Source organism: Cupressus sempervirens, chromosome 5, assembly GCF_028749045.1.
Source record: "Cupressus sempervirens isolate cs-2001-9-10 chromosome 5, ASM2874904v1, whole genome shotgun sequence".
Lineage (NCBI taxonomy): Eukaryota > Viridiplantae > Streptophyta > Pinopsida > Cupressales > Cupressaceae > Cupressus > Cupressus sempervirens.
The window spans coordinates 374,994,882-375,010,311 of record NC_143122.1 but is presented as its reverse complement, the minus strand read 5'-3'; the positions used below and the strand labels follow the sequence as shown (position 1 = coordinate 375,010,311).

Genomic DNA, 15,430 nt, shown 5'->3' with positions numbered 1-15,430 from the left:
GATCATAATATATGTTATGATAGTGTTCATAACATGGTGATTAAAATTATTTGACAAGTCACTATTTCAGATTGTTAAAGTCAGATAATGTGTTATGTATAGATATTATATATTTTGGTATCTCTTAAAAAGTTTATTACTTCTCCCTTGCTAAGAGGGAGTGTTGATGTATAGCATCAGTCGAAGTAATATTAAGTACTTGAATTCATGATTTATATGAACTCTGTTTTAGTGATGAAAATACAAACACACACACACACACACACACACACACACACATATATATAATTGTTTATAAAATGACTTCATCAATTAAACCATGTCTATTGTTTTCGGGGCCTTGTATTTATCTGTTCTGCTACCAATTGCGAAGTAGACAAATTACATTTGTTATAGTTGAAACTAATGATTAGTTATGCCCACAAAGGGGCATGACCCTACGTGGCCTTTGGCCATGTAGAGGCATGTCTCTACAGGGACATGGCTCTCTATTATTATATAAATGATGTCGAGCAGTCGTTGGGAAAATATATCAATAACAAGGCATATACAGTCCCAACGATTGCTCTCCCTGCAGGTAAAATAAAGACAAGTTCATCGGTCCTCCATAGGCATTCAAGGTTGAAGATTATCTCACACAGACTGTTATTCAAAGTTGAAGATCTGCAACATTCAAACCACACTGTCAGTCTGAGATACAAGTAAGTTAATCGGAATTTGTACAATCTTCTATAATAGTTTATCTCTATCAGAGATCCTTACATTTAACAAATGTATGGAAAATGTGACCTCGGGGGTATTGATCATTACATAGAGTTAGATATGGCATTTCCCATGGAATTTTCATAATACAATAGGACATTCCAATATGAATTAGTTTCAATCACATTAATGTATATATGGTAAAGTATCAACACTAATCTATATTAAGAATTATGATACCAAGTGATTGAAAAATCCTTCCCATTGTCTTTATATATATATATATATATATGAAATCGATAAAGGGGAGGAGTCTTTTACTAAAGATAGCAGTGCCAAAAATATAATGGACCTTGAGTGGATGATTATGGATACTATAGTTCATTGAAGTATATGACTTACAGTCAAACAGGTTCAAGTTCAAGAACTAAATGGACATATGGACCCTTATTGGAACAATTTGCATCGAGGAGATTAAGTGAGATAAGTATTTTTTGATTATTATATTTTGGAACTACGTTTTACTTTTGTAGTTAATCTCGTTTTTTTTAATAGGAGTTGTGTTCCTTGATCTTTTCCTTTGAGAATGTACTTTTAGGAAAATGAGGGAGATTGAGATTCAGAGGGAGTAAACCAAGTTGAGATGGATTCTCCGGTGATCAATAAATTGTAATAGTCAAGAGGACCGTGATTCATGAATATACCTTTTGACTATGTGATTTTAATGGGCCTACCCCCTGTGTACATCGTGAGGAAGCGACGACTTCCAAATGATATCACTTGTATCCGTAGAAGTTATTGAAAGGTGACGATCTAACAATAAATTAATTTCTATTATGATGGATATCTTACGGCATCTATGCAGATCATGATAGATTATACCTTGCACAGTAGATGTTTATATGGTAAGCATTATGAGAATACACGTGCATATACCTTATAAACATTTTTTGAGTATATGGTGAATGTTATGCAAATTGATGTTCTAGAGGCCATTACACCGAGTACGTGGTGAATATCATATGACTTGATCTTCTAGAGGCCATTACTCATAGTACTTGGTGAATATCTTGCATTTCATTCTGGAGAGTCGGAGACCATTACTCAAAGAGTATCTGGTGAATATCATATGTTGATATTTTGGAGACCAATACTCAATTGTTGTATCAAAATGGTGAATATCATATGTTGATGTTCTATAGACCATTGCCTTATTGAGTACATTGTGAATATCAAGTGTTGATATTCTGGAGACCATTACTCAGAGTTTTGGTGAATATCATACGTTAATATTCTGAAGGCCAATACTCATGATATCAAATGTGATATGAAAATAGTGGAAATCTTCTATTTCCTTAATGTGTCATTCCTAAAGATTGCCAGTGGTGCAATATTTGTCTTGTTTATCCTCCCTAGCTAAGAGAGAGTGTTGATGTTTGGTAGCTTCAATCGGATAAAACTATGCCTATATATAATTATATATGACATATGATTACATATGAGATATAAGTTTATTATATGAGAGAATTTAATACAATAATGATATATATATGATTTTATTTATTATTATATTAATTGCCAAATTAACGAATAGACATGTCCCATGAAGGGACATGCCTCTTCTTAGCCTTTGCTCATTATAAATAAGAGGTTGCTGCCATTTGGAAAGCACATACCAAACATTATGTTAGTGCTTAGTATATTTGCAATGATCTCTTATTTATAATGAACAAAGGCTAAGAAGAATTCATTAGCAAGAGATTATTATATTATTTTCTCACATATATAATAATATATAACCATGGTTTTATCCGACTGAAGCTACCAAACATCAACAAGCTTGAGGTGTAATCCCTTGTTAATGAGCTCTTTTTTGCAAGAGAAGTTTGATTTAGAATCCCTTGTTAATGGGTTCTTTTCTGCGAGAGAAGCTCGAGGTGCAATCCCTTGTTAATGAGTTCTCTGGGAGAGAAGTTTGAGGTGAAATCCCTCGTTCTGCCCTTTGGGAGTAGCCACGGTGGTAGTCATGTGTGTTACTTCATGACTTAATTTTCTGTTTTTTTATTTCATGTTCTGGGAGTAGCTATGGTGAATAATGTTATGCTGAGATAACAATTTAATTGCGAAAATCTATGATAATAATGTTATGCTCTGTTCAGTAATCATCATATTTCCCGAGTGTGTGAACGGAGTTCAGTTCTTTTTCACTGTCAGTTTATGTTTACTGCTGTGTGATATCTTCTCTCTGTTTTATTCCTTTGTGCTCATAATCTTGTGGTTGCAGAAGAATTCCATTTTTATGTTTGTGCTGACATTCTATTGCCGTGTGCATTTATTATGGTGACTTGGCTTCCTTAAAGTGTCATCAGCTGTGCCCAGAGTTTTTGTATGTGCTGTTTTCATATTTGATGGCATCATGCTTATTATTATTCTGAGCAACTTTTATTGTAATTTTCTGTTCATTCCTTAGTTGACTTTCAAGTGAGCAGTATGCATGTATTCTTTCCTTGCTGGCATTTTCACTTCATATGCCAACTGTTTGCATAGGATACGTATAATTGTAGGTGTCGATTCACCTACTGTGTTTCTTCTATGTGTGGCTTTTCTCTTCCAATTTTGATTTCTCCGTCCATTATTCATCTTTTGTGACACGGGAGAAGTAGCTCGGGTTTTTCTTTTCTCCGATCATAAGCTTTTCTTGATGATTATGGTATTATTATATTTTGCTTTGCTCTGCAAACATGACGTTTGTATATATTTGTTATGGCTGGTTCATATGTGTAAAGTGAGTCATTCTTGCTAGTTACAGATATATTCTATTGATTTGCCATTAGTGCGATCACTGAGCAGCATCATTGTGATACATATTGTTTTTATCAGTTGAGAGCTATTTGCATCAGTTGAGTCTATTTTTATCCTCTCCAATCCCCATGATAGTTGGTTGTTGGAAGTGAAATAAACAATCATATAGGGAATATAAAAAATATGATAGGTAGAGGTGGTAGACATGGATTCTCCCGAATTAAGCAGGCCACCCCAAGGGATGGAATCATTGAGGTAGATATACCTACTCCTTGTGTACTTAGGGGCAAGTTGTCTTGGTTTGGTGCTGTGGGCTCTTGGGCTTAATTGGGCCGAATAATCTTCTTAAATGACATGTGTTCTCTTAAATTAAGTAGGCCACCCCAAGGGATTGAATCGTCAAGGGGATGTTCCTGCCGCTTGTGGGCCAAGGGGCAAGTTTTCTTGGTTAGGCATTGTTCACTCTTGGGCTTAGTTGAGCTGAACAGTAACCGCACACCTTTTATGTCTTTCCTCTTCAAACTCTAATAAAATTAATTATGATAAATGGTACCATTTGCAGCTTGGTTCCTATAGTTCAAAGGTTAGTGTGTGTTATACATAAATAGAATAAGATGATTTATTATAACAGATTTCCACAATCCATGTTCTTATGTTCATGCTTCTGCTAAGCTTGTGTGTAATTTTTTAGCACCAACATTTCGGATCATACTCAATGATCCATCATTAGGGTGAGAGAGTTAAGAATGCGAAGAAAATGTAACTTTTTAGCACCAACATTTCGGACCATACTCAATGATCCATCATCAGGGCTTGAGAGCTAAGAATGCGAAGTATTAGCTCTCTCACCCTGATGATGGATCATTGAGTATGATCCGAAATGTTGTTGCTAAAAAATTACACACAAGCTTAGCAGAAGCATGAACATAAGATGATTATTATGTATGCACTTATAATTGTTGGTGGATCCCCAAACCTAAATAGAAATAATTGGTCTTATGAAATATTGCAAATATAGTCTAACATGATTGCAAGATCTGAGCCAAATTTATCTCGACAAAGATGTTTATTGGTAAAGGTAGAATTCTAGCTATATTATGTCTCTTATTTTAATTGAACTTTTGATTTTAGGGCATGTTTACGATCATCCCAAAAGGGTGCATTTTAGAGAGTTTGAAAAATGCACAAAGACAATTCGTTCACCCAAGATGGACTGCAGTCGCAAACCTGGGTGTAACACAAGATTGTTTATGCACATTGATGGCTTATTGTTTTAAATTAATGAATTAATATTGAAACAGATATACATGTTATTACTTCTTAATGCTTCATTAGTCCTAGTTAAATGAAACATGACTTAGATAATGAAAATAAGGCTAGGCACTAGAACATAAATCCAATAATAGTTGTGTCTGTCACACATCATATTCATTCTAATTTCCTTTGTGGCCTCTCCTTATATGTGGTCACATCATCATTCTGCTTCTTGTTCTGAGAGTTGCACTGTATTTTCAGTTCTTGAGTAATTGCTCCAATTTTGTTGAATTAGCCTCGCACAAGCTCTCATAACTAATTCCACTTGTCTTCATGTGAAGAAGATAGAATTATTGTAAATAGATTTCCACAATCCATCAAAATTTAGAGTTTTTTAGTCTTCTAGATTTGAATGTGTACATAATTTTTGCATAGTCCGTAGTACATAATAAAAAATAAACAATAAATAATAATTCAAATTCATCTTTCTGTTATTTACTATCTATTATTATTATTTAGTTTGACCCCTTGTAGATTTTATAGTGTAGTTTGTTTTTTGTTTTCATTCCTTGGTGCTTTAGGTCTTCTTTTTAATGTCTTTCTTGTTATTGTTAGTATTTTTATTTTCTTAACCTCTTTTTTTGGTGGGTTGTTTCGTTGTTTCATTATTTTGTCTCGATTTTATTATATCTTTTGTCTTTATTAGTGTTATTTTAGTTTTATAACGGGATTTAGTTATTATTTGTCTTTTTTTAATTATTAGTTCTTTTAGGTTTAGTTTATTGTAATTTTTATAATATTTTTTATTATTTAGTTTATTGGTTTTTGTGTTTTTATTTATGCATTTCTTTTTGTTGATGTTTGCCTTTGTTTTTTATTCTTATTGATTGTTGGTATTTAGTAATTATATGGACTATTATATTTTTATAATTATCATCTCTATTATTATTTATTGTTATTTTTTACTATTATTGCTGGTGTTATTATCATTATCAGCGTTATTGTTTCATTTATTATTACCACCATTGTGTATTTTTATTAGCATCAGTATTATTACCAGGTTTTAAACTGCATTTCGTATTTTAGTTTTTATTTTTGGTTTTTGCATTGCCTCTGTTTTCTAGATATTTTTCTTTATTTTATTTGGTTTGATGAAATCTTGTGAAATCTTGTTTATCTTGGCCTTTGTGCTCCCCTTCTTTCCCTTCTTTCCCTTTGGGCATCCTTATATATACTCCAGCTGGTCTGCAACAACTTATTTTCTGTTTCCTCCAGGTCTTCTCATCCTGATGATGGATCACGGAGTGTGATTCGAAATGTTGATGCAAAAGTATATACACAATCAAATCCAGAAGACTAAAAAACTCTAAATATAGAATTATATAGTCTTTCTTCTGTACAAAACACAACCTCTCAGAGAATGCAGCTACAGACTGATTTGGCAATTCAAGACCCTACCGTGTCAAGAGTCTCAAATTTGATAGCATGCTACGAGTATGAATTTTTTTTTAGGTTATGCTTCAGATGAACACAACAATGAACTATTTAATACTCATATGTCTGACTCTAAACAAGGGACTCTAATAGAAACAGGCATTAAAATTGTATTCAACATCCCTTGTTTGATTCTTTAACCTTTCTTTGTCATAAAAGCATGAGCATAAGTATCTTATTCTGGATACATTTTTAACTGATTTAATGCAGTTTGCTGAGCTACCCGTTAGTTATCAAATTTCACCATTACTGACATTAGATAACCAAGGAGACAACTTAGCTATATATATATTCAACAAGTTATTTGGTAAGATTCTAGTTCCTTGCCAGGTGATGAATTGGCATGAAATCATGTTAGATAAGTTTGAAATTGCTCATAAATTTTAAATGAGGAGATATTTTGTTGACAAGTAAATTTAAAATTTGATTGATGCTTTAGCTCTTATGCTCTTGCTCGATTTCATATTGAACTAAATATTCTGCTCTTTATTCAAGTGGCTAGTTTTTAATTCATTACTTATTCTGGCCATCTGGCTGTTAAGTGTGATATAATTGATCAGCTGTAGTCTGAAAATGAGGGGATGAAATTGATACACTTCTTTGAATGCGCCTGATTGTTTGCTGATTCACATTGTAGATTCTTCGATCATTGGTGCCAAACACATTAGAGCAGGAATGCATTGTTGTTGAGAATGTTCCAGATCCTCTTGCAGGCGAACAGGTTTGAAATTTCTCCTCCTCTTGGAAATTTTTGGCACATATGTTCTCAGTTCTTTCAGGAATGTTACGTTGTTGGCTATTTAATCTTTTTGTTTTGTTGTCAATGACAATTTATTTTTGTTCAAATTTTGAAGGCTATTAGTTACCATGCTTATATTTCAGGGGAAAAGTATTGATTACTCAATGCTCCATCTTTTTGTCACTTTCTATATTGTCATGTACTGAAATCTTTAGTTGAATATTTTTTGTTACTTTTGCTCAACGGTATCTTTTTTTTTATGTTATTCAATTTTTTACCTCCTTTATGCATTTTAATTTCCATGAATTACAGAAGCAAACTTTAAATATAATTTAAACTTTAACCTGTACTTTTGGTGTCTAAACCTGGATTTAAACATGCATACTTGTTGAATTTTTCAAGTATACTTTTATTTAAAGATATTAGATTTTTACAGTCAAATATAATACCATCTTGTGGGCTACCATTGTATAATGTTTGTGATCTCCAGATTCTCCACATTTTGAATATCCATCAAGACACCACTATTAGGAAATTATAAGACCTATAATGTGATTTTTGAGATTGCCCCCACTGTTCTTTATATACAAGAAGATAGGATAATAATGTTATGTACCTAGGATCTACAATCTGCTTCAATTTTAGATTTATGGTAAAACTCCACCTATTCGTCAATTAGTTCATCAACAGCATGCTCAATTAACTCAGATGGAAAATTTGCAATTCACTGAATGGAAGCATAGTAAATCTCCAAGTCACACAATTTTTTAATTTGTTACATTTATATATAACTGTTGCTTACATATGACTGGGTATATAAATTGGTTACCGTTTACTGCGTTAGGCCTTCTGAGTTAGAAAATTTGTGATTATGCCTTTGGTCTCAAATGCTGGAAGCTCCAAACTTCCAGATTTAGGTTCTTTTAGCTTCGATGCCCTCCTAGCTGGTTTTAGGCATGAAACCCTCAAACACCAACTGTTCATCAGATGTTGGCCCCTTAGGTGTGAATGCTGGAAACCAGGTTGAAGTCCCCCTTTTTTCCCCTGATCAGATGTGGCAGCGATTCTTAATGCTGAGCCATTCTAGGCAGGTGACTGGATTTGCGGGTTAACTATAATCCAAGATAGCTGATGACTGGATTCCAGGCATTGGACTGGTTCACCATGTTCCTTTCACAATTGGCTTCTACAGGAGTGAGATCGAGAAATTAAAGCAGGAAATGCTATATGACTATTTATTTGAATGCAGATCTAAACTAATTGACTATTTTAGTGGGATTGGAAGAATGAATTGTGATTAGAAGCATTTACTAAACTAATTGCAAACCAACAAAAGAATTACTTCAAACTACACAAACTTCTACTATAATGCTTTCAAATAGGCAATTCAGGTTGCAACAACAAACTTAGCAGAATTTGTACACTAAATAACCACTACTAATTTATTAAATTTTGGATTGTCTTTTGCAAGACAACTCAAACTGGAACAGATATGAGATTAAACCTGTCTTTGATTTATGTGCTGAAGTTTCCTATAAATTAAACTAATTTCAGGTGGTAGCGTATGGTCATAATCTACAATTAGTAACACTATTCACAATGAACTTATAAGGTTTTTCCGTTGTTCTGGCCTTAAGTATGAGTATGAGAATAAGATCATGAACAACTCTGACAAGTGAGATTTCATATTTTAAGACTTGCAATCAATTGAAACAACTAAATTTGACACAATGAATATCTTTCTGTTGGCTAAACCAGAAATCACCAATTCTGCACACAGAGATGGGATAAATGAATTATTTCTGACACTTACAACATAGCCTTTTTATTTTGATCGGTAGCAACATAACTTTTTGGGATTTGAATAATGTAGCTCTATATACAGCTATAACTAAGATGAATCGTAGTGTTAATGTACATCCTAACACTAGTCTTCAACCAGTCAAAAAGTTATTGATAATCATTGGTTAATCCCCAAAAGTCAATGTTTGTAAAGCTAGAAATTAAAAAAACCCAGAGAAGTGGAAAGAAAGCACCTGAAAGCATAAAACTAATTTATACAAAGCCTGGAATAAAAAGTTGCCTAAAACTAGGAGCTCTGAGATCTGCTTAAAATAGGTCCTCCCTGCTCTAAATGTTGGATTAGCTAAAAATAATTGATTTGAGAGCCACTTTCAGTGATTTTGATGAGAAATCCATACAATTCATTGTTGCTTGGTGGAAAAACTCCACATGATAACCTTGAAGTGCTCTGGAGGAAGAGTGGATGAAACAATAAATTCTATGCGTTTACTCTTCAAACTTGGTTTAATGAAGCCTAAGGCACAAACAATCTGAAAGCCAAAATTGTTAAATTCTCACATAGCCTTTGATTAAATGCATACTCTCAAAACCTTGGACATTTGGATACTCTAATGCATATTTTTGTGTAAACTTGGAGTTGAGGTAAGAAATGTGGGCCCATAGTTCTCTTACCCCATGAAAACGTTACTTCAACCTTGAAAGTATGCACTAGTGGGATTATAATTGCACAAAACTACACTTTGAGTGGCGAGGTGTGATCCTTAAGATTTTTGCCTCTAAAACATGGGTTAATTTTGAGAAAAATATCCTAGATAACCATTCTTCTGGAAAATGGCATTCAAAGCATGTACCCAGGTTGTATGTGTCGCCTAAAACACAAGACGAAATCTGCCAATTGCATGTTGAAGCAGTTTTAACTTTCCATAATTTTTTTCAAATTTTCCATTATTCTGATTGGCCAGTTTCACACTTCAATGTTGGCTACCATAGCTAGCCTTCCCAAAGTGTGTGCCCGTCGAAAGTTTTAATGCCTGTGAAATCTAGCTTCTACAAGACACACCTAGGGATCACCTTATTTATCCACAGCTCGAGCAGGATCTCTAGATTTCATTTTCTTTTCTTTTTTTTTTCGATCAGTAAAAGGCCTCAGCCAAAACCTTTAATTAATTAATTACATGGCTCCTCCGATTAATCGGGGATCTCTAGATTTCATTTTCATTAATGACTTTGACTTCATTTTTTAGATCCCAAATTTAGAGATAATTAGAGTATTCTTTAGTAGCTCGCTTCTTTTAAGACAGGCTATTCTTTACTATAGGGAGATTTATGGGCTTGCCTTAAATATGATAGCTCTTATTTATGGGTTTGTGGTTGGCATCAATAAAATTCAAATGAAGTTCAACAGAGACAAAATATCCAAAACTTGTTTACTCAATATTTGTCAATCGCATTCCAAACATCTCTAGCCAATACCATTCCAATTGCCTCCAGTTTAAGCTTATTTTGCACGCTGAACACCATCTTTAGCCATTGGTCCACGATCTTCCACAGAAAATACATATACTACTTCACACTCACCAGTCTAATAGGAGCCTCCATCTTTGAATGACGTTAAAAAGTGCTCCATATTCTTTATTTTATTTCCTTTGTTGTTTGCCACATGAGCAAAACAAAGGAATTTCAATGAGTGCCTATCAATTTGTTTTTGTTTCTTCATATGCCGTCATTTCACCAAGAAAGGAGAAAGCATGAGAGTAGCTGGACTGTTTGCCAGTAATAGCAGAAACAAATGGAAAAATGATTGACGTCCCTTGTACCATTCCAACACCGTCACCACCTATTGTTGTCCAGCAAAGAAACAAGCATGCTCAATTCTACTCCATCCGCTGCCATGTTGGCCAGTGAGTCAGCCCCTCCAAGTTGCCTTTTAATAAACGTGGTTTGCTGTTAATTGTATATGATTTCAAAAAAAATCAGTATGTATAATGCTTTGTTCCAAAAAGCTCTAAATTTCCAATTAGGAATAGATCCTGTTTGCACCGCTGCCAAGGCTGAATCTCCTTTGATTTCCAGTCTTGTCGTCCCTAAATCTTTACAAAAGAGGAAGCCTCAAATTAAACATATTAAATATTAAATATTAAATATTAATTGAAGTCGCTATTACAGAAGTTATGAATAGCGACCTAAGGAAAAGACCGAAAGAAGAAGGATCATTTACAGAATGGGATGCAGAGTTAAAAAAATTATGGCCTCTCATCATAAATCCTCCTCTCTTACAAGAAGAAAAATAATTTAGCTAGGAAAGCATGTAAACGGGAACCACCACCGATAGGATGGAAGAAACTGAATTTCGATGGAGCTACTACAGGCAATCCAGTCAAGGTAGGCATAGGATGTATTGTTAGGGAAGAGTCAGGAAACTAGCTAGCAAAAAGGTCTAAGCCACTAGAAATAACGACCAATAACTTAGTAGAATTAGAAGCGGTAGAAGGAGGTCTAAAAATATGTAGTAGCCTTAGCATTAAAAAGATTATAATCGAAGGAGACTCACAGATTATATTAAACGCTCTCAGGAAAGGGGGAACACCAAACTAGATCATAAATTCCAGACTAGAAACAACCCTTGAACTACTAGAAAAATTTGAATAGGTAAGATTCTCACATATCTACAGAGAAGGAAACACGGAAGCAGATAGCCTAGCAAATAAAGGCACTGATGGAAAACATTAGTTAATATTTAACCAAAGTGAACTAGGATAACTTTTTAAATTAGTTTGTCATTCTCCCTCCCAACTTCTTGTGATATCATGGTTTTAATTATCATTAAATCAGGCCTTGTACCAGATTTTGGTGCATATCTTTCATCCGTGCATAAAATCTGCCTAATTATGAAATCGAGTGAAACTTGCAAACCCTTTTGGGTGACTATGTCATCATCTCGGGTTCTAGATTTTTCCTCCTAAAATCTATAACTAGTGGATTTTGCTTTGAAGTTTTAATCTTCATTGTAGCTCTCTAGTTTGTGATATTGTTTCTCCATGGATACTAATATTTGTTTATATCATGCTTTTGAAAATCGCATTATGGCTTTCTATGGTCCTATTAAACAAGAAAGATGGAATAGGATCTTTTGGCCGATAGATGACATGAGTCGAATTGCAATCAGTAGAGCGTTGGGTGAGGGGGTTTTCAGCTACGATTTTTTGTGGAGAACAAACAGTGACATTCTGGGGCAATGGGTAGGCTGCCTTGCTAGGGCAGGAGTTGAGAAATGCGACATTGTTAGGCATAGCTACAACCTTTTTGACCCCTGTTGGTTGCTAGGGCTAGAGATAGTGGTAGCTAACATTGATGAAAGGCTGCGAATCCCCCTTCCAGAAGCATACGTGGAACACGAATTGGGAAGCCCAGAACTTGCCAGTAGTCCTAGGCATCCGTGTCTGGTCGTTAGAGATAACATTCAATTTTTTAGAGAGTGGCCGAGGGTGGAAGCAAGCATCCACTTCTTGCTGAGATGGAGAGGAATTATTGAGGATCCAGATAGAGACTAGCTCTTGAATTATCAACGGGCCTATGATGCATACATCCATCCAAATGTGGACCTCTCCAACTTGGAAAATGTGGAATTTTGTCTCCCAAATTATGATAAATCTAGCAGAGGTAGGACTCCCTACGAGTTTCCACCAGGGTTGAAGGCCAAAAACCTGCATGAAGCTTCAGAGATTATAATGGTTTTTAAGAAACAAAATTAATAACTATAGTTGTAGTTCTGGGCCAATTTTGTTGTATTAAGCCGACCCAGCTAAGTATAGAGTATAGAATCTATATGAAGGTTTAGTTTTTATACATTAGCTGGCTTTTGTCCCTTTGCAGATTTGAAATCTTGTATAAGTTTGTTATAAGGCTGCATGTTATAAGCAATCTTCTCGTTTGTCCGTTGCTAAACTTTCATATAGTTTTGCTCTGTAAATATCATTTTCTGGAATATATTATGATCGTTACTCGTTATCGTCTCTCTCATATTCGTGAACTGGTTTTGATGGCCTCTGTGATTTCAGCATGAGGATCTCTTTCTTGTCTATTATTTCGGTTTTGCCCTCGTTATCACAAGTGTCACTCTTTCCTTTTCAGATCGACTTTGCCACGTATGGTATTTGATACCTTTCTATCTTAATTAAACACATTTCGTCTTCAGTAGACTGTTTTTCCTTTAACTATTTTCAGATTATACTGCATTTTTTCCTTGACAATTCTACTCTTAATGATATAGCTTACACTCTAATCTTTGGTATTTTGGAGTGTTTCGAGCTCTAATCTTCAACTGTTATTTTGCTGGGTTATGCTTCCTTCAAATTCTTTAATGCACTAACACATTATGATATATGCTAAATCATGTTTTTACGAATGATTAACGTAACTTGATGTTTAATCTGTGGTGTCATATAGATATCAGGACGTATAGCTTAACTCATATTATGCAGCATCCGAAGCTCAGATGGATGAAAAAGATCAAATCTTTCAAGCATATCCTTTTGTAATTATCATGTCATCCCGTCTGATTATTTTACATTGGGGTATGCCCCTTTTACTTATGTATGATATAGGACTTTGGTCCCAGGCAAGACTGGAGGTTTTCTTGCTCCATTCTTTCCTACCAGTGCCTGTCAGAATAGAGAAACTCTTGTAACCATTTCAATTTTATTAATATAATATAATAGAAGGCTTCGGTCATTTACCGATCAAACATATATATATATATATCATAGTAACATGAATTGGAATCGTATTGGAATTGGCACGGCCGAATCGAATCGTGAATCGAGGGTGAATCGGCAAATTTGAAAAAACCCTTTAAATGTAAAGATTTTAACAATTTAAGACTTATTTCATGCACCCTTTATTGAATATAACTTAAAAACACTATAACATCATCAAATAGAATCTAACATACATAAACATGAAACATAAAATCCATCACATACGTAACTATGTTATCATTATGTACTAAAATGTAAATTGTAGGCTAGCTGAAGTAAATAAAAATCAAATGATCATAATGATTCAAATCATAGAATCAGTAAAATGAAATCATGAAGATCTATTAGACATCAAATCATAAATGTATGTATAAATATAAGATGAGGATCCATGAAAGTTTGAAACATATGTTTATCAGTGATTCAGTATCACTATCAATATCTATACAGTGTAAACAAAATATAAAAACAAGGCTCCAGCTCAAGCCTCATCATCCTCATCATCATCCTCTAGCTTTGCTGCAGCCTCAACCTCAGCCTCTGAGTATCCAGTTTGCCTATGAGAAAGGCATGTAAGGTAGGCCCTAGAGGACCACCGAGCCATGTCCCTTGCATGGGCAATGGGCTCACAAATAACGTCGCTAGGGCTTGCGTCTGTGCGTGCGCGTGTGCGTCTACCAATGCTTGAACGTGCTCTAGCTGCCTCCTTTGCCCTGGCCACAGCCTCAACCTCTACATCCACATGGTCAACCCACGCGCGGTCTTCCTCAGTGAAGACTGGGTCCACAGTTTCTGTGATCCACTCTGATTCTGGATCAATCTCCTCCAGAATGATTGGAGAGGAGTCAGCGCCCAAAATCTGTCTAATCCTAAGACGAAGGTTGTAATGAACAAAGACAAGATCATTCAACCTTTGCACTGTCAACCTGTTTCTCCTCTTCGAGTGGATGTGCTCAAACATGGACCAACTGCGCTCACATCTAGAAGCGCTGCTCGGCTGACTTAGAATGCGGATGGCAATTTTTTGAAGGTTTGGGGTTGTGGCCCCAAACATTTGCCACCATCTATCTGAAATAAGGAAAAAACAAAAACAATTAGTCTCATTTAGAAATTACAACTCTAAAATTAGTGCATTATATAATCAACTTTAAGTTTAGAATCTAGATTCGTGAACATTGAATTTATTATTTAATTTTTACCTGGCTGTAGTGTTGTCTGAGCATTTATGGCCATCTTGCCAGAGAAAAGTGGCCCCTCCTTATTGTTGAATTGGTCTAGCTCAACAATCGTAGCATCGCTATTTCATCGCTACTCAATCTTTGAATCACTGTGTATAAGCCAGTGAGAACCTCCACATCCGCCTTGAACTCAGGACGGAAACGAAATGCCGGATTCAGATAGTAAGCTGCTGCGTGGATGGGTCGATGGAGCTGATTCTGCCATCTCCTATCGATGATGTCCCAAATAGGGCCATACCTCTCCTGCACTCCTGCATATTGGGCTTTGATGGCCTCCTTGACCCTATCCATGCCCTCATAAATGTAGCCCATAGAGGGCTTCTCCCCATCAGCAGTTCGTAGCAAAGCTACAAGGGGCTCAGTGACCTACATATAAAGTAAAACGAAAAATTTGAGTCAAAACTTAAATATAAAATAATATAACTTAAAGTAAAAGCAAAATATTAAATGTTAAATTGCAATAAATTTACCTTAAGGATTTCTCTAGCGGGTTTCCAAAAACCATCCTCATCAAATATGCAATCCGCCACATCTAACCCTACAGTGGTCGTAGCTTAGGAAGAGCAAATCCACTCCTGCCCAACAAACATGCTCCTCAGTCCATCCCTTGATGTCAACAAGGACTGCAAGGTGATGAAATT

At 35.1% G+C, this 15,430-nt stretch overlaps 1 protein-coding gene across 8 annotated transcripts in view; it reads left to right on the top strand.

The window, feature by feature from the left end:
- The window catches only part of LOC149556326 (uncharacterized), a 205,906-nt gene that overhangs the window by 119,142 nt on the left and 71,334 nt on the right, over positions 1-15,430 (top strand). For all 8 annotated transcript variants that reach the window (XM_089830577.1, XM_089830579.1, XM_089830583.1 and 5 more), the window contains one exon: positions 6,890-6,973. In XM_089830577.1, coding sequence (XP_089686703.1) covers positions 6,890-6,973 — 84 coding nt within the window. The remainder of the gene's footprint in view (positions 1-6,889; positions 6,974-15,430) is intronic.